General features: G+C 51.1%; 1 protein-coding gene across 5 annotated transcripts in view; it reads left to right on the forward strand.

The window, feature by feature from the left end:
• Nucleotides 1-12394, forward strand: part of Slc43a2 (solute carrier family 43 member 2) — a 43668-nt gene extending 31274 nt beyond the window's left edge. For 2 of the 5 annotated variants that reach the window (XM_029483608.1, XM_029483607.1), the window contains exons 7-15: nt 1048-1181; nt 1266-1468; nt 1837-1983; nt 4693-4704; nt 5252-5390; nt 6635-6764; nt 9096-9169; nt 10289-10412; nt 10856-11017. In XM_029483608.1, the coding sequence (XP_029339468.1) occupies nt 1048-1181; nt 1266-1468; nt 1837-1983; nt 4693-4704; nt 5252-5390; nt 6635-6764; nt 9096-9169; nt 10289-10412; nt 10856-11017 (1125 nt within the window). Of the gene's footprint in view, nt 1-1047; nt 1182-1265; nt 1469-1836; nt 1984-4692; nt 4705-5251; nt 5391-6634; nt 6765-9095; nt 9170-10288; nt 10413-10855 lie in introns of all 5 variants that reach the window. The other 3 variants (XM_029483606.1, XM_021177668.1, XM_021177667.1) reach the window with 3 other exon arrangements.
• The last annotated feature ends 7463 nt before the right edge of the window (nt 12395-19857 follow it).

Here is a 19857-nt window from a genome sequence, read left to right on the forward strand (position 1 = left end):
TAGAAAAACCAAAAAAAAAAAAAAAAAAAAAAAAAAGACAGGCCTAGGGGCATGGGCCTGTAATGACGACTACTGAGGAGGCTGAGGTAGGAGGGCATGGAACGTTCAAGGGCAGCCTGGGCAAGTTAGTCTCTACTTATCTCAGCTTTTTTAAGGACCATGAGTAAAGTTCACTGGTAGATAGTTGGCAAGCACACGGGAGGCCCCAAGTTCAATTTCTGGTACAAAGAAAAGAGCTGGGCAGTGGTGGTGCATGCCTTTAATCCCAGCACTTGGGAGGCAGAAGCAGGTGGATTTCTGAGTTCGAGGCCAGCCTGGTCTACAAAGTGAGTTCCAGAACAGCCTGGGCCACACAGAGAAACACTTTCTTGGAAAGAAAAGAGAGTAGGAAAGAGAAAAAAAAAAAGGTATCAATTGGTGCTAGAATGCTTGGCTCTCTGCCCTCTGCCAGGATCCCCACTAATCCTGGCTGACGCACTCTCCCGGTATAGCATCAATACCTGTTTCACAGAGGCACCGAAGGAGCTAAGTCAGTCGGTCTCCTGAGCGTCTGGAGCACCTGCCCTGTGAATACTTAGAGGCTAGAGAAGTATCAGTGGATGAGGCCGCCAGGTTCCTGTCCTTGGGGAACTAGACAGTCAAACAGAATGGCTAGGCTGCCTGTGATCCCAACACTCTGGGTGCAGAGGCAGGAGGATCAAGAGTTTGAAGCCAGCCAGGGCTACACGAGAACCTGTCTCAAAACAGAGGGGAAAAAACACTCAGAAGAAGCAGAAAAGTCTAGCCAGGACTGTTTACTGTGACCCACCAAGACAGACATGACAGCAATAACTCAGTCACCTTTTAAGATGGTGACATTTGGTTCAAATTGGATTCTAGGTTCAGACAGATTGGGATTATCAGAGCATGGGGGTTCTAATAGCCAAACAGCTCAGCTCACAGGGTTGAGCCTCTCTATATGGCCCAGCACAGTGAGAGCTCCCAGCTGTCCCCTGCCCAATGCCCACTCTGGTTTCCCATTGATAACACTGCTCCCTCTTCTGACAGCTCATCTACGACGCTGGCGCCTCCTTCATTGGCATCCTAGTGGTCTGGGCTGGCTGCTCTGGCCTGGTTTTCCTCAACTGTTTCTTCAACTGGCCACTCGAGCCCTTCCCAGGCCCAGAGGACATGGACTACTCGTAAGTTAGGCATGCTCTCTGCCCTACCCTCACACCAGCCAGGGACCGGGCAGCACCTACAAACACCCTTCCTGTGGCTGCTAGGGTGAAGATCAAGTTCAGCTGGCTAGGCTTTGACCACAAGATCACAGGGAAGCAGTTCTATAAGCAGGTGACCACAGTGGGGCGCCGCCTGAGCGTCGGCAGCTCCATGCGGACTGCCAAGGAGCAAGCCACCCTGCAGGAGGGCCACAAGCTGTGTCTGTCCACTGTGGACCTGGAGGTGAAGTGCCAGCCTGATGCTGCAGGTACCCAAAACACGACTGTCCCCATCCAGGTTGGCCCAAGAGACCCGGGGGCAGGGGGAGAGTAGCTGCATTTACACTGCAGGTCTAGCCCATGGCCCCCTTGATTGGGAATCACTGACTGAGACTCTGGGTATCTTCTCACTGCATACCTATTCTGTCTTAAAGGGGGAGAGGGACCTGGTTACACTGAGTTCCGCAGAGCTTAGGGGGCCTGCTGATGAGCATCAAGACCACAGACCTCAGCGGGGCTCTTCACTGTCCCTCACCTCCAGCATAGTCCACACACTGAGCCTTCGACCCTTCCCCAGGCCCTGGGTGCTGGATGGGCCATATTTCCTGAACCTGAGCCCTATGCCTTCTTCCCACAGCGGCCCCCTCGTTCATGCACAGTGTGTTCAGCCCCCTCCTGGTGCTCAGCCTGGTCACCATGTGTGTCACACAGCTGCGACTTATCTTCTACATGGGGGCCATGAACAGCATCCTTGAGTTCCTGGTCAGGGGGGATCAGAAGACAGGTAAGTGTCCCCCCTACACACACACACACACACACTCACACACACACACACACATACACATACCTCTGGGCCTTCCTTGATGCGTCCCTCCAGGGTAGGGCAGTGCTGCTACTCTCACCAGCCCAATAAAGACCTCCATCCCCTCCAGCTTACGTACTTTGTGACCTAGATCTCATCAGTAGGGCTGTGAAGTTGCCGTGTCTGAGGCCCTGCTGGCTTGTCTTGTCACGGCCAGCTTGACTGTTCTTTCATGTCCCCATCAGGGTTTTCCCGGCTAAGGAGGGAGAGGACTGAAATAGCGCTGTGTTTAGGGTGTGGGGTGAATGCTTCCAGTACCAGTGGGGAGGGCTGCGGGCTGTCTGCTGAGAACACGGCCCAGAGCCGGAGTCAGCAGCCTAGCCCCACCCATCACATCTCTGATCCAAAGGGACTAGCTTGGCACTTGGACAACCTGGGGGCTGAGGGAGGACCTTTGTCCCGACTGAGGACTACGGGTCAGTGGGGGCCCACTCTATGATCCATGTCCTGCCCTGGGAACAAGGGAAAACAGAGGCTTCCCAGGCACGAAGTACTCCAGTTGAGGCTTGTTCACTCTGGGAAACAGAACTGATAACCCACAGGAAAACAGTAGCAGGTCTTGAGCTGACGAGGGGCTTTGCTGTGCAGAGAAAGTCAGGACTTCCCCAGGCCTGGCTGAGTCAGCTTTAGTCATCCTGAGCAAGCAGGACAAACACACTCGGTGGCAAATCTTCTTTGTTGGCAGTCTCACCAGCCTGCCACTTTCTTTTGTTGGCTAACTTGTTTTTATCCAGGGAAAGATTTGCAAGGAGCCAAATACCAGTTATCCACAGGGACAGGAAGGCCGGCTTTCACAGAGGGAAAAGCTCCTGGCAACTAAGGGCTTCTCAGAGGGGAGAAGTGGAAAGAAGCCGAATGCAATGAGCAAAAAAATCATGATGGGCCACGGTAATGGCCTCAGGGTCCTTGGGAGGAGAAGACCTTAAGCTTTGTTTAATCCAATGATAGTTCCCTAACTTTTTTATTTGTTTGTTTGTTTGGTTGGTTTTTTTTTGAGACTGTTTCTCTGTGTAGCCCTGGCTGTCCTGTAACTCCCTCTGTAGACCAGGCTGGCCTCAAGCCCACAGAGATCTGCCTGCTTCTGCCTCTCGAGAGGTTGCAGGATCAAAGTTGTACACCACCACTGCCTGGCTATAATTTCCTAACTTTATACCCCTGGAACAAATTTTTTTTTTTTGGTAAGATAGGGGGTCTTGATGGTAGGTAGAGTGCTTTCTTAGCACTCATGGCACCTGCACCACATAAGTCGCACAGCGATAATGGCCTGTGATCCCAGCACTCAGAGGTGGAAGTAGAAAGGCGAGGTTCAGAGTCCTCTGAGGTTGCAGGGCACATTGGAGGCCTGCATGGGTTAGGGAGAGTAGATCTAGATGAGTCTTGCTCGCTGCTGTTTAGCCTCTCCAGGCACCTGTAGCTATGACTACAAGTGTGAACCACCCTACCTAGTAGAACATTTTTTGGTTTTGTTTTGTTTTGTTTTGTTTTGTTTTTGAGATGTGGTAGACTAGGCTGTCATGGACTTACTTAGTAGACAGGGTTGGCTTCAGACAGTAGGTGGTCCTCCTGTCTCAGCCTGGGACTGGAACCGTCACACTGGACCGTCACACGCAGCTTAATCTTCTGGTATTTCACTGGAATAAAAAACCTTTCGATGGGACCAACTCGGCAGGAAGAGATGCTTGCTGCTAGCGTGGAAGTAGCACACAGTGGTCAGGAGTTAGTTCTCTTCTTCCCCTGTGCATTCAATATCCAGCACTCAGGTGGCAGAGGCAGGTGAATCTCTGTGGGTTCAAGGCCAGCCTGGTCTACAGATCGAATTTTATCTAGGGTAGCCATGGCTACACAGAGACACCCTGTCTTAAAAAAGACAAAGCGGGGTGGGTGGGCAGGGGAGATGGAAATCCTGATATACTCCCACAATCTCAGGGATGAGGCAGAGTGAGGCAGGAAGATTATGATTTTGAGTCCAGTTTGGCTACACAATAAAACCTTATCTAAAAAAAAAAAAAAACGAAGACAAAAACAAAACAAACAAACAAAGTGTCAGCTTCAAGAAGTAGAGGGCTCAGGAGAAGAAGTGTGGAGTAGAGTAGACAGCACTGTATTCCCCTAGTCTCCAGCATCCAGGACTCACAGGCCTGGCTCTGCTCAGGAGGGCTGCCCTGGGGCAGGGAGCTGAAGGAAGAAGCCTGGCTGTCTAGGGAGACTTGTGGTGTCAGATGACTGTGTGCCTGGCACAGATCCTCTGACCTTTCCTTCTCTCTGAGTGCAGTGGGAGGCAGCAGTGACAGGGCAGCTCTCCCATGGGGCCACATGGTAGAACTCCGATTCTACCAGGCCTGCTGCCTTCAGCATGCTACTTCATCATGGTGCCCAGACCAGGGCCACAGGCCTGACACACCAGCATGCCCATGGGCAGCAGCCAGGAAAAGATCAGCTGGGCTGGCTCTCTTTCACATCTAACCCCAGAGCTGGTGTGAGCAAGGCCTTCGTTGAGTGCTCTGGGGGAGAGGGACTCTTGGGAAGTGGAGTATGTGTTCTGAGCTAGTCTGTTTGTTTCCTGTCTCATTCATGTCTTCTGCCACTAACCCCTCTCCTTTCTGCTTTTCCACCTTTGTGCTCTTGCTGAAGTGATGGCGACTGGTAAGCCAGGGGCATTGTCAGGGAACGTTACGACACCCCTAAGTACTCTCTGCTCAGCCTGGAGGCTCCTTCCCTCAAATAGCAAACATCCCTCTTGACTAAACTGGTGGGGTAAGGGTAGAACACTCAGTGGTCAACGATTTTTTTGTTCCCACCTCTATAATTTTAAGTCTCTTTGAAGATAGAAGCCCTGACGTCTGAGTCTCTGGGGGCAGAAAAAGATGGCCAGTCACATAGAAAGCCCTGGTTATGGACATTAGTGATACTGTGGTTTCCAAGTCAGAGTGACTTCCTGAAACTTTGGAGGGTGGGTCATTGTGACGTGCTGGATTTCAGTAGCTGTTTCGGGGGAAGCAACAGAAGCGTGGAGCAGAAACTTGGCCTTTGTTCCAGCTTTGATTTGAAAAGTTAAGGTCCGTAGGTACCCTGCAACCCACGGTGACCAAGAGGCCCCAAGGCAGACATCTGAGGACCCATAGAGTCCACTCAAGCTGCTCCCCAGGGCCGTGTGCCCAGAGCTCCCATGACGTGTCCTATTCCTCCCCAGTTGCCCTCTATACCTCCATCTTTGGCGCACTCCAGCTGCTCTGCCTGCTGACAGCTCCTGTCATCGGCTACATCATGGACTGGAAGCTGAAAGAGTGTGAAGATACTTCAGAGGAGCCTGAGGAGAAAGACGGCACTCAGTACGTAGACCACAGCCTGCTTGCAGCCCTCAGAGAAAGACAGCCAAGATAGATATTAGGCAGAGCCTGGAGGGCAGGAGGGGACCCTTGCAAGCTCAGCATCCATTGTTCCCACCTCTGTGGACATTTCCTGATATGACGTTTGGGAGATGCTGAGGTAGATGAAAGCAGAGGAGACTGAGGACCGCAGGCTGGCACTCACATGCCACACGTGGGCCTATCTTCAAGCCACTTGTCACTGGGGTTCGTTCCACTCCCTTGAATTGTAGGCTACTCTAATCGAGTGTGCTAACGATGTGCTGACTATAAAAATAAAACAAGGCTCTGGAGTCCTGCTTTATGGAAGGGCTGGGCTCTGAGATCAGAGGATGAGTTAAATGCTGTCGTCTACAACCCCCATCACGTGAGAGGCTGTTATTTATTGTGTCAGGCCCAGTGCCAAGCATTTAACACACAGTGTCTCAGTTTAGCTTCAGTACCATGATACAATGTGTGCCAGCGTTGTACCCACTTTACAGATGAGGGGACAGGGCTAGGTGCTTGAGCCTTCTTTCAGAGGTGGTGTAGTTATGTGGGCCTGGGAACTGCTGCCCTCCTTTGCACATTTGCTGTTCCTTCTTATGATCATCCGTGGGGTTTCAGTGTGGGTGGCATGGCTGGAATCAGTAATAGTTAATCCACAAGGAAATAATGACAGAGACTCTCTGTTATCTAGGTTAGGCCCTAGAGCCAAAAGGCTATTTGCCATCCTGGTTCCATCTGCTGTGTATTTGTTTCCCCTCACCCTATCCTGCCCCGCAAGGCGAAACCAGCGTACTCCCTTATTTGGCTTATTATCTGGCTTATGGCCAGCTTCCTGCAAGCTATGGGTATACTGAGGCTTTGCCGGTCCTCCTGGTCCTCTTCGCAGGGGCACTCTCTGCTCTTCCCCATCCCTGCCATTAGCTGAGCTTGATAAGCAGGGTTGGGAGGGTGGGGATGGGGCGTGAGGAGGGGGGGTGGGGTGGGGTGGGGGTGGTGAAGCTGTCTTCTCAGCTGTGAGAGCTTCCATTCGAATCAGCCTCCACTCAACTGAGACAGCAGGCCAGAGAGTGTCCCTGCTGCTGGGCCAAGATGCGGTTGAGTGACCTGGGTTCAGTCCACATACTGGGATCCCTGAGGTCTGATTTTTTGGAGAGAGCCTACCTTCCCCCAGGGAGCCACCCCCAATGCCACCCTAAGTCCTGTGTGCTCTTTCTCTACAGAGGTGAAAAGAAGCAGAAACGGGACAGGCAGATTCAGAAAGTCACGAATGCCATGCGGGCCTTTGCCTTTACAAACGTGCTGCTTGTGGGTTTTGGGGTGACCTGCCTCATTCCCAACCTGCCTCTACAGGTATGTTTGGGGAGAGGGAAGATAATGTTGGGGATGGGACACAAATGAGGGGGTTTTCGTGGCTAAAACATGCATTTATTCTTAGTTCATTCAGTTTGGCCATTCGGCAGTATTTTCTGGGGGTCTACTTAGCCTCCGCTACTCCCCAGCTCTGGGCTCGAGGAGGAGCGTGAGCTGTAAACCCCAGCTTTCCTTCACAGGACTCTTCTCTAAGAAAGCTCTTTGTTCTTCTCTGTCCTCAGGCACCTTGCCTGCCATGGGTGCCACAATCTTCTGTTTCCTGGAACTGTTTGGTTTTGCATTTTCTCAGACAGTTGAAAGCTACAGAGGTTTTGGCCAAGGCTGAGTGTGGCGGTGCACGCTTGTAATCCCCGCACTCTTTTTTTTTTTTTTCGGGGGGTTTTTTTTTTTTTTTTTTGTTTTTCGAGACAGGGTTTCTCTGTGTAGCCCTGGCTGTCCTGGCACTCACTTTGTAGACCAGGCTGGCCTCGAACTCAGAAATCCTCCTGCCTCTGCTCCCGAGTGCTGGGACTAAAGGCGTGCGCCACCACGCCCGGCTAATCCCCGCACTCTTAATGCAGAGACAGCGGCGTCCATGTGCCTGAGATCCTGGAGAGAGCAGACAGTGACTGGGCCTGGCTTGGTGTCAGGGTTCAAAGGGTTAATTCCTTCATACAAGATTTCTTTCGTCTTTTCAGACAGAGTTTCTGTGTAGCCCAGGCTGGCCTCAGGTTTGATCCTCTTGCCTTAGCCCTTCAAGTGCTGAGATTACAAGAACGAACCACCATGCTTTGCCTGCACAAGATTTCTGAGTTTTCTGAAACCTGACTTGCTGGAGTTTGTAAGCCAAGTAGACTTTGCACCTGGCCCCACCTTTGGTCTGTGAAAACGTTCTAGCAGTCCGTCTGGGCCCGGGTCCCAGGTTTACAAGGTGACGGGGATGCACCTGATAGCATTGCTTCCATCGGGGCGTAGGCCAAGTGCATCATCGTCTCATGCTGGCTCCGGAGATGAAGAGGCTCTTTGTTTACGAGGTGCCAGGTGTTGAGCTATGTTGAACACACAGGTGTGCACACCCACAGGCACTATCTATTACACATATGTGCTGGTTCTGAGTGTACAGACCAGAGGAAGCCCTGGGAGACTTGCATCAGTTCTAGGTGGGGAGGGAGGTCCTCACAGACTATCTTGTCTAACAGGTGGAAGATGTAATGGAAGACAGTCACTGCTCTTTGTTTAACGCACTTTTCATTGAAGGCCAGTTTTGAAAAGGCAGCAATGCATTTGAAGGAAGAGACAGGGCCTGTGTAAATCCACATCTGCATGGCCTTTCAAGAGTAGCCCTGGCCCCTGCACTATCCATATTCCTGGAAGCAGTACCTCCACACAACATGCTTGCATGCGTGAAATAAATGAATGTAATTTTTTAAAGAGAAAAGCTTATCCCAGCACTCGGGAGGCAGAGGCAGGAGGATCTCTGTGATTTCAAGGCCACAGAGGTCCACATAGTGAGTTCCAGGTCAGCCAGGACTAACTCTGTCTCAAAAAACAAAAGACCTTAAAATATATTTTTACCTACATGTGTAACTCTGTGTTGCAAGAGTGAGAAATTGTCTACAAAGGCCAGAAGAGGGCATCAGGTTCCCCAGACAGTAGTCAGCTGCCCTGTTGATGTTGGGAATTAAAGGAGATCCTCTGGAAGAGCAGGCAGTGTTCTCAACTGCTGGGCCATCTCTCTAGCCTCAATTTACATTATTTTAATTATACAAATGAGGACCTGGAGAGATGGTTCAGTGGATGCTCTTATGCAAGGACCTGAGTTCAGTTCCCAGCACCCACAGGGTGACTCAGAACTGTCTGTAACTCTGGTTTCAAGGAATTTTCTGAACTCTGGCACAAAGGTGCACTGATACACATAACTGAAATTAAAATATATGTATTTTTGTGGGTCTGTGGTTATCAGGGTATGTTCTATTTTTTTTTTTTTTTTTAATGATACAAAGTGTTTTATCAAGGGTCAGGCATGGTGGCGCATAACTTTAATCCCAGTACTGTGGAGGTAGAGGCAAGCAGATCTTTGTGCGAGACCAGCATTGTCTACATAAAGAGTTCTAGGGCAGCCAAGGATACACAGTGAGATCCTGTCTCAAAAAACAAAAACAAACACCAGAATAAAAGAACAAAAGAGCGGTCTGCACTAGAGAGCCGATAGCATCCAACTCCAGGTGGCTGCCATTGCTGTGCCCGGGTCTCCAGAGCCTGAGGGCAGGGACAGAGGCAGTCCTGAGGGTCTGCTGCTCACGCTCTGCTCTCGCTCCTTCCCTCCCTCAGATCTTCTCCTTCGTCCTGCACACAATTGTGCGAGGATTCATCCACTCTGCCGTAGGGGGCCTATACGCTGCCGTGTAAGTCCTGGAAGCTCTGGGTGGTGTGGCCTTAACCCGAGGGGACTGCTGGTGGCCCTGAAACCCTGAAACTAGCCTATCCTGACCTGTTGGCATGTGTGATGTTGGATCAGGGGACATGAACTAGGGTTTCTGCTGTCTGTGTCAGAACAGGCCGTCATCCATACCTGACAGCAGGTGAGTCAGTAGGCCGACAGTTGGGTGCCCACAAGCCTTGGCATTTCACACGAAGCCAGCCTCTCAGCTGGGGTCAGTGCCTTTGAGCCCCAGGCATTGCTGTTCAGCCAAGTCCTGGCACTGTCCCTGGCTGCTCACTGGGTCAGGGCTGGGTTCTGGATGCCTGAAGCGAAATACTGCAGTGTAAATAGCCCTCCACAGGGGCAGTGAATTAAGTAACTGGTCCCAGAAAGCCCTGGGCTGGCCTCACCCAGGAGCCTCAGAGGGCCACTTGCCGGCCATAACCTCCTTGGACCCCAGCTAGTGAAACCTACATCTTTCCCAAGAAGCTCTACCCAGCTGCTCCTCCCTCTATTGCCCAGGGCTTGGCCCACAAATTGAAACCGAGTTCCATCATCCACCATCTGTGACTGTGAATATAGTCCCTCATACCTCTCTGGCAGAGCCTGGTGTTCCCCGAGATTAAGGCCAGAGCTACTTCCCTCTTTAAGCCTCATCCTACAGGGTCATTCCAGGTCTGCTTGTCCCCTTGTTGTGCCCCCCCTCCCGTTCCCCAAGCCTGGAGGAAGTTGTGGCTGCCCTGGCAGGGTATGAGGGAGTCGGGCAGGAGCTGTGATGCTGAGTTTCCGTGATTGCGCAATGCTCCTGGAAGGGGGTGGGGGCACAGCAGAGCCAGGCTCAGCCTCCAACCCAAGCCGCAGACTCTGCTGGCACCATGCTTTCCACCCTGCACAGCCCCACACCCACAGGCTAAGGGCACATTTGAGTAAGGGAGAGGCTTGCTCCAGAGTCTGGAGCCTCAGGGGCCTGAGGCTGATACCGCCTCTCCCTACAGGCACCAGTGGTGCAGCCCTGGTTACCAGCATACCTAAGCCAGGCCAGTGAGGGACTGGGGAAGCCTGTCACCAGTGCTGGCTGTGATGGGTCTCATTGCCCCAACAGGTACCCCTCCACACAGTTTGGTAGCCTCACTGGACTGCAGTCCCTGGTCAGTGCACTCTTTGCTCTCCTGCAGCAGCCGCTGTATCTGGCCATGATGGGTCCTCTGGGAGGAGACCCTCTGTGGGTAAGAAGGGTCAGGGTGTCTCTCCATTCTGCTCCTGGGAAGGGGGGGTCCAAGGACAACAGGTAGTGTGGGAACGTTGGACAGTACCCAGTCAGGGGTCCGTGGTGGATGGTGACCAGGAAGGAGGAGAAAACTGGCCTCTCTGGATCTGATTCTGGGGTGAATCCCAGGTTTTCCATCCAAAGCATTCTCATCCAGGTGTCATGAGTTGTCCCAATCCCGGCCCGTTCCCTGGAGGCCGCTGAGGAGCATTGGGGAAATGAGATGCTGGAATGTGGGTTGACAGCTGGGACCTCTTGAACCTCCTGTTTAGTTTTGAGTCTTTTCTATGTGACTCTTTCCCTTCCCCAGACCTGCGTGCACGGGTGGGCGAGCGGGAGGGGGGAGGGTGCTGCCTTGCGTGCATGCAGCTCCCTCTCACAGCCAACTCCCCACCATCCCAGGTGAACGTGGGTCTGCTCGCCATGAGCATGCTGGGCTTCTGCCTGCCACTTTACCTCATCTGCTACCGGCGCCAGCTGGAGAGGCAGCTGCAGCAGAAGAGGGAAGACAGCAAGCTGTTCCTTAAGATCAATGGCTCATCCAACCGGGAGGCTTTCGTGTAGTGCCCACCCACCGCCTCAGTTGTGGCCTCCTGCCTGTGCTTCAGTGACTGACTGCAGTCATCTCCCCACCCCAGAGGACCTCATGCTCTCCCTGGATTCTGCCCTTTACCACACTGGAGCCCATACTTCCTCAGAACCACCTGGCCCTGCCGTGGAGTGCTGGTGTGGAGGGACAGGAGAGGGCCTGGGACAAGTGAACCTCCCACTGCCAGAAGCTGGGCTTCCCTGGCCTAGCTGTCACCCCAGGGGCTCTGGAGTCTCCCGATCTCCATGGGGCTTGTACCTGGAGCCAAGGGGACCTTTCCAGCGAGCATTTCTTTCTTTCTTTCTTTCTTTTTTTTTTCTTTCTCTTTCTCACTGATCGGATTCTGCCTCTTGCCAAAGCAGAGGGGCCTGCCATCCTCCAGCACACTACCTGTCCCTGAGCTGCACGCCCACCAACCACGCCCACCTGAGGACAAAGGCTTGCGCTGTCTGCACTCCCCTCGCTTGGCCCCTTACCTCCCCTGGCCAGTCTGGCTGCCTGAGGAAGGAAGGACCCGCTTCCTGTTGTTGGTGCTAACCCTTTTGTCATCCCAACCCCCCCCCTGTGGCTAGTCTCTGGCCCCTCTTTTCCTTGAAGGCCTGAGAAGAAGCCCCCCTGTCTCAGGCTGGGGAAGGAGTGGAGGGCAGACTATTTATACAAAGCCTCAAGAGCCCTGGGCGAGGCTTCTTCCTCGGGAGCCAGAGCAGTGTCTCTCTGCTGGCACGCTTTGTTCCAGTCTGCAACCTGAAGGGAACTAAGGGGACACCACAAGGGCACCCTTCCACCCACCCACAGCTGTTTTTCTGGGGTGGAAATAAGGCTGTGACTAGACATGAGGAGCCAAGCCTAAGTAGGAAAGAGGATTAGAGAGTAACCCGAGGGGTGTGTGTTTATGTGGTACGTGTGTGTGCATGTGTGTATATGGTAGGAGGCTAGCCCCAGGGGCTGCTTTTATCAGAGTGGACTAGACCAGAAGCCAGCCAGCCCTACAGCAGGCTCAAAATAGGAAAGTCAGCCTTGCTTTATGATGGGGACCTCTGTGTGGTGGTGTGATCACAGTGCCCCCTGCTGGCAGACTCACATCAGGGCACTGGAGCGGTTCATGTGGTAGAAGCCTGCCTGGCTCACAAACGCACCTTACCTTGACAACCCCTAGAAACCCTGTCTGAGACCTCTTGGGGTGCCAAGAGGGGTACATTGGTTTTTAATTTTATGGTTTTATCATGATTCTTTTTATGAAGCAATAAATCCATTTCCTGTTGGTAATGGATGCCCCTCCTCACCTATCAGCGGAGTACTGCGTGTGCCTGTTTTATATTTGAGAGGAGAGACAGGGCAAAAAGAGCCAGGAAGAAAAGAAAAAGCCAGACATAGTGACACACACTTTAATCCCAGCATGGGAAACTGAAGCAGGCAGAGTTTGAGGCCAGTCTAATCTAAATGGAGAATTCTAGGGCTACATAGTCAAAGCCTGTAGATGTTCTGCTAGTGACAAACCCAGCTACACCTGGGTGACATGTCCAGGAAGGGGCATGGGCAAAGGAAAGCCCTGTCTACCCTGTTCTCCAGGGAAATGGGGCTGTGGAGAGGTGTGGGCTGCCCTCACTGCTATCTGTTCCGACTAGACAGGCCAATCCAGAGAGAGCCTTCATCTCCATTGTTGGCTGTTACCGTGTAAGCTCAAGGGTTATATGGTGACTCCAGGAGAGTCCTAGGCTAACTAGCACCCAGGCTAACTGAGATGCCCTCAGTCTCAGTGCAGGCCCTGTTGTGAGAGTGGACTGCCAGGTCTTGACTCCAGTCTGTTCAAACAGTAAACACATAACCACAACAGTGAGCTAGTGGAAGCCCCTCTGAGGCTTCTCATAGCTCAGTGGTAGACTACGCTCACTCTTAACATGGCTTAGACCCTAGGTTCTGTTTCCCAAAAGAGCTATTGTGTGTTTTCCAAACCATCTCTCACAACACTGGTCTGTGAAAAGGTCTAGTGGGGTACACTGAGTTAAAGTCATACCTGCCGCTTCACAGCAGGGATCCACAGCCCTTTCCCCATGTTCCTGAGCATTGGAGCTGGGGGTGGCACCAGGTGTAGTGTCAGGAGGACCTCTGTGAGTTCAAGCCCAGCCTCCTGTACATTTCGAGTTCCAGGCTAGCCAGGACTATTCAATGAGACCCTGTCCAAAAAAAAAAAAAAAAAAAAAAAAAAAAAAAAAAAAAAGAGAGATCCAAAAACCTATTTGCAAGGATGTGGAGAAAAATTGGAAGTTTTAGGCATTGCTGTCTGAGTGGTGGAGCTGAGAGCTGTGGAAACATGGCACAGTCCTGTAATGCCAGCACCGAGAGGCAAAGGGTGGCATCTTTCAGCCTGAGCTGCAACCCTGCTCACACACAAGGTTGTGACATGCTGAGTGGTGACAGTCATAGCCATGCCCTTGCTGCATGTGCGACATGGTGGCTACTTGGCTGAAATGTGGATTGGCTCCAGGCCTGGGTGTGGATGTAGTTCAGTTGGTAGCATGTTTGCCTAGCTTACCCAAAGCCCTGGGTTTGAATAAACCTGGCATGGTAGTGCAGCATTTGGAAGGTGGTGACATCAGGATCAAAAGTCCCTCTTGGCCAGATAGTGAGTTTGAAGCCAACCTGGAATCCAAGAACTCTCATCTTCAGAAAAAGAATGACAAAATCAGATGGCAGACCACTGGTTTCACCTATGTCTCCATTTGATTCTGGTGCTGCCCAGAGGTTAAGATGCCCCTATGAGGAAGAGAAGAGATTGAAGGAATGTCCCTTCCTGCTAGGGATATAGCCTGAGGTTGATCAGACACGACCTGTGCAGTCCCCAGCAACACTGAGGCTCCCACACTTTTGATCATGATGCTGTAAGGGCATCCTAGGATTGAGACACTAGAAAACTAAATGTGGGTTGGAAAAGAGCCAACAGTACTGAAAGATGAGAGACGTCCACTGGTAGCAGAGAACAGGTGTGGCAAGCCAGATGAGCTCTCCCTAGGCAAGGGCCATTCTGCCCTGTCTTGGCAGACATGTCAGTGTCTTTGAATCACGGTGGCAGCCTAGAGTGGTGTAGATGCTTGGAGAAACAACCCCAGAGGACTCTCCTGTGGGTCTCAAGTCACTAACACAGCCGAGGCTGTCTCAGCTAGAACTCCCCCGTTGGAAGCAAAGAGCCCAAAGGGTGCAAGCTCAGGATGGTTTCCATATCTTGGAGCCAACACTTTCTCAGGTTTGAGGCAAGCTATTTGCACAAGAGTCACGTGAGCCCTGGAGGCTGACAGATCCTTGCAGGAATAATTTCCCTGATCTCTTCAACCTCAAGAAGAGTTGCCCCAAGATAGGCACAGAAGCACAGGCTACAGGCTAGAGGCACTGGTGGAAGGAACAGGAAGCGATGCCAGTCTTGTGGTTTTACCCGTCAAGGACAGTATCACAAGAAGCCCCTCCTTTGTGGTCTTGGCATTCAGCAAGGATGGATTCCCCTGGGACTCTACCCTTATGACTCTGCAGGGACCTATTCACAGCTGGGTCCAACCTTCATTAAAGCCAAAGTACAGGCCCTCAGGACCACCTCCTGTGTTCTGTCCCCTACACCCACATCCAGAAGTTCTGATCAAAACTTGTACATAGCCAGCCAGTGGTGCTGGTGCACACCTTTAACCCCAGCTCTCCCCTGCTCAAAGCTCAACACTTGTCTCCACAGAGCCCAGCCACAGGGGCTGTTATAGCCTCAATACTGTTCCCTAGGAAGGGCAGTAAGGTAGTTGTGGGTTTTATGGCAGTGACAGTGCCTTATCTGTGAAGTTACTTGGCACAACCTAATATTGAGTATTATATACATGAGTACTGACTCAGCTGTGTGGAAAGAGCACCCAAGGGTTACAGGAGGGCTGGCTTCTCGGGCTGTAGCCCTTCCCTGGTTTGAGGGTCAAGATGAGGCTGTGTCCCCATGCTCTAACCTGCCTTGGGCCCTAGAGTGTGGACAGAGCCTCCTGAGTTAAGGAGAGTTCATGTCCTCTATGAGGAAGGTATCATGGCTCTGTCAGCACAGCCACCAACTCTGCCCCTTGGTCCCTGCAGTGAGTCATTCTTACATGGATAGACCCAAGACAGGAGCACAGGTCACTTCCTAACCTTGACTGTTCTCTGAGGGAAGCATGTGGGTTAGCAGCCACTCCACATTCTCAGGGAAAGCTCGTGCCATTTCCTCACGCGAAATGGAGGCTTCCGTGCTCTCACGAGGTGGCTAAGGGGGCCTGTAGGTAAATCGCAAGAACCGCAGTGTGTGTAGCTCACAGCAGAAACTTAACACCAGGACCCTGGAGAAAGGCACGGGAGCCAGGCACACACACCCCCCCCTGCCCCTCCCTCCTATGACAGGACCCTGACACAAGGGACTGACCATGCCAGACTGGTGGCCAGATAAAGATGGTACTGACCTCAGTCTCTTCAGAAGTCGTCTTATAGAGAAGCCTTAAGTCCCCCCTGCCTACTTTTCTATTTTGTCCTTCACGTTTTGGTAGGAGGCTTGGCCAAAGAGTCTTGGTGTCAAAAGGCCCAGCCCGTACCGCCTTTTTGAATGACTGCTTGGCCAGGCTTTGTGTGTGTGTGTGTGTGTGTGTGTGTGTGTGTGTGAAAGAGTGAGAGAGAGAGAGGGAGGGAGAGGTGGGGAGGAGAGGAGAGAGGTGTGTTCTGGTGTGTCTGTTGAGAGAGATGTATAAGTGTGCCTATGTGCTGTAATACTGGGAGGCAAAGGAAAGGCCCATGGTGTCCCTTTCTGTTACCAGGAGCATCTAGGCAGGTCACAATGCAGGCCACATGGAAGACCCAGACCAAGCCTTAGAGTGAGGCCTGAGGGTGTGTTCTTCTGTTCACGGGGTCACATTGTGTCACTGTTAACTCAGCAGCTGACCTTGGCTCTTCCCTGTCACTTCTACTGTTCCTAGCCCCCAGCATACTCCTTGGCACACAGTAAGCTCTTAATAAATGTATGCTGAGAATGATGAAGAACTCCTCTGTGGCTTCCATGTCTCTTTCTGCCTGGATCACACCACTCTTCCTCAGACTCCCTGCCCCTAGTGAGCAGCATGGTTCTCACTGCTGCTCCAGTGGAGGGGGCCTGAAGCTCAGGAGAGAGGACAGTCAGAGGATGCAGGGCAGAGATGCTAGGATGGGAGACAAAGCCTGCAAGCTTGGAAGGTGTCTCTGCCCCCCATCTTTTCTTGTCACCATTTCCCACCCCCACCCCACTTTGGATGGAGTCAACCTTTTTTTTTTTTTTTTTTTATGGAGCAGACGTCTTTTTCTCTGGTATGACCTCCACCTCAAGGGCAAATGAAGACTTGGGGACTGCAGCCCCCACTTAGAGAGACAGCCAATTACTGTCAGCTGGAATATGCCCCATGGGGCCAGATCTGATACATTGTTTTCCTCTGAGAAGCTAGGAATCCTGAGTTTTCTGTAAAATACCACTCTTCAAATGTTAGCTCACCAGCCGCTTTTTGTGTTTTAACCTTGTATAGGCCAGTGTGAGAGGAGATGGAGGTGAAGGGTCCCCTGCCTCACAGGATGCCAGGGCCTCCAGCCATCCCACTAGGTCCAGCAAACATTGCCTCTAGCATCATAGGGTTGTTTGTTTATTTGTTTGTTTGTCTGTCTTCCATTTTATTTATTTTTATTTTTTAAAGATTTGTTTATTTATTATATCTAAGTACACTGCAGCTGTCTTTAGACACACCAGACGAGGCCATCAGATCTCATTAGGGATGGTTGTGAGCCACCACGTGGTTGTTGGGGTTTGAACTCGACCTTTGGAAGAGCAGTCAGTGCTCTTAACTGCTGAGCCGTCTCTCCAGCCCCTGTCTTGCATTTTAAATTTCGTCTATTTATTTCTTTCCGAGCCTGGTTCATAAGGAATGTTATTCAGAGACAGCAAATGGGTTAACCACTTGAATCTAATTCCTGAGGTACACAAAGTCTGATTTAGTGACAGACTTGTCATAGACACTCAGCAGCTTGCCCTCAGGTCTGCCGACTCTCATGCCCAGTTGGATCATTTGAGCAGCCAGAATCATGAGTAATGGGCCATTTGTTTCTTTTTGTAGTACTGGGGACAGAACTCAGGGCCTCAGGCACGCTAAGAGCCTCACCTATGAGTTCCACCTGCAGCCTGGCTGCTCTTTGTCCAGTGTCTGTCTGGACCTTCAGAAGCAATGTTCCCTGAGAGCTGGCACGAGCTCTGTCTTGGTCATCATGATACCCCCGGGGACTTGGCCTGTGCTGGCGTGAAATAGCTGCCCAGTAAACACTGTGGGGATGATGTTTAAAAAGACAGAGCCAGGTGTGGTAGGAGCCTGCCTGTGGTCCCAACAGCTGAGGCAAGAGGAGCAGGTTGGAGGATCAGGAGTTTGAGGCCAGCTTGGGCTACAGAAGGAAACCCTGTCTTAAAGCCAAGGAGAGGAGAAGCCTGGGAAGCAGACTAGCTGACCAGCCCACCCTGGCCTGCTAGGCTGAGGCAGTGCAGAAGATGGAAACAGTGAAACTCAGTCTCTCGGAGATACTAAGAGATTGGTTACAGGTGTGGCTGTAGCAGAGTAGTATTGGAGTCCAGCCAGCCACAGGGGAGACTGCAGGGCCTGAGCCAGGAGATCCAGAGACACAAAGATGAAGGGGGTGAAGGGGTGGAGGGGAGGAGACAGGCCCAAAGAAGACAGTTGCAAAGAGAAGATAAATGAAAGGAAGGCAGAACGTATGTTCCCCAAAGTCCAGTGACAGAGACATTCAGTGGGGAGGGCGTGGGGTGGCTCCTGAAATGGAGACACAGGAAGAAAGGAGATGATGGGGCTGAAGAGATGGCAGTGAGTTCCAGGACAGCCAGGGCTACATGGGGAAACCCTGTCTCAAAACACACACACACACACACACACACACACACACACACACAGGAAAGGAAAGGAAAAAGGAAACTAAGTAAACAGACACACATACACACACACACACACACACAGTGGAAAGGAAAGGAAAGGAAAAAGGAAACAAAGTAAGTAAACAGGGGCGGTGGGAGAGGTGGCTCAGAGTGGTTAAACGCACTTGCTGCACTCACGTGCCAAAGACCCAGGTTCAGTTCCCAGTGCCCACATCAGGTGGCTTACAACCACCTATCACTCCTGTCCTAAGGGATCCAACACCCTTTTCTGACCTCCTCAAGAACCTGTACACATGCGGTATGTTACTTAGAAACGTACGTACATACAAGATAAATAAAAATTTTTAAAATGATTTATTTATTATTATTATTACTATTTTTTTTTTTTTGGTTTTTCGAGACAGGGTTTCTCTGTGTAACCCTGGCTGTCCTGGCACTCACTTTGTAGACCAGGCTGGCCTCGAACTCAGAAATCCGCCTGCCTCTGCCTCCCGAGTGCTGGGATTAAAGGCGTGCGCCACCACCGCCCGGCTTATTTATTATTATATATAAGTACACTGTAGTTGTCTTTAGATGCGCCAGAAGAGGGCGTTAGATCTCATTATGGATGGTTGTGAGCCACCACCATGTGGTTGCTGGGAATCGAACTCAGGACTTTTGGAAGAGCTGTCGGTGCTCTTACCCGTTGAGCCATCTCACCAGCCCAAATAAAAATTTTTAATGATAGTTTTCATCATTGTAATTATGTATGTGTACTTGGATATGTGCACGGGAATACAGTTGCTCTCAGAGGCTAGAGATATCAGACTCCCTGGAACTACAAACTTATGACTTACCTGACATGGGTTCTGGGTCTGGGAACTGAACTCAAGTTCTCTAGAAAAACAGCCAGTGCTCTAGCCTGAAGAGATGGCTCAGTGGTTAAGAGCACCGGCTCTCCTTATAAAGGACCAGAGTTCAATTCCCAGCATCTACATGGCAGCTTGCATCTATCTGTGACTCCAGTTCTGGGAGAACCTAATGCCTTTCTCTGACTTACTTTGTACCAAAACCACAGTGGTACATAGACATACATGCAGGAAAAACACCTGTACCCAGAAAGTAATAAGATAATTAAAAATAACATGGACTCATATCAGCTGCAAACACTGCTTTAGCTACAGAGGTTCCTCTAATGAGCCACTGCAAGCCCATTATGCAGGCATTTATCACTGTTCTCATTTTATAAGTGAAGAGGTTAACTTGCCCAGTGTCAGGTAGGAGAGTGTTAGGGATAGGACTCAGGCATCAGGACCCTGGGTTTTCTGTTGGGAGGAAGCTGTAGAGAGTGGGGCACTGGGGCACAGTTACAGACAGTGTGGATCATACATCTGAAGGCCTATGCCTGGGGAAACCAAACTTGCTAGGGTAAAAGTGATCTAGGAAACAAAGTTCAGGGTCTGGTGGTATGGCTCAGTTGATAGAGTGCTTGCCCTGTATGTATAAAGCCCTGGTTCAATCTCCATTACTACTTAGACCAGTTGTGCTAGCTCCTGCCTGTCATGTTAGCCCTCAGGAGGTGGAAGTAGCAGGATTAGAAAAAGCAAGGTCAGACTGGAGAGATGGCTCAGCAGTTAAGAGCACTGACTGCTCTTCCAAAGGTCCTGAGTTCATATCCCAGCAACCACATGGTGGCTCACAACTATCTGAAAAATGGATCTGATGATCTCTTCCAGTATGTATGAAGACAGCTATAGTGTACTCATATACAGAAAATAAATAATTCTTAAAAAAAAAAAGAAAGAAAAGACAATTAAGGTCATCCTTGGCTACATAGAACAGACAAAAACAGACTCAAATATATAAAACAACCACAGGGATTTTATTTACTGAATTTCT

This window comes from Mus caroli, chromosome 11 (assembly GCF_900094665.2).
Source record: "Mus caroli chromosome 11, CAROLI_EIJ_v1.1, whole genome shotgun sequence".
Taxonomy (NCBI): Eukaryota; Metazoa; Chordata; class Mammalia; order Rodentia; family Muridae; genus Mus; species Mus caroli.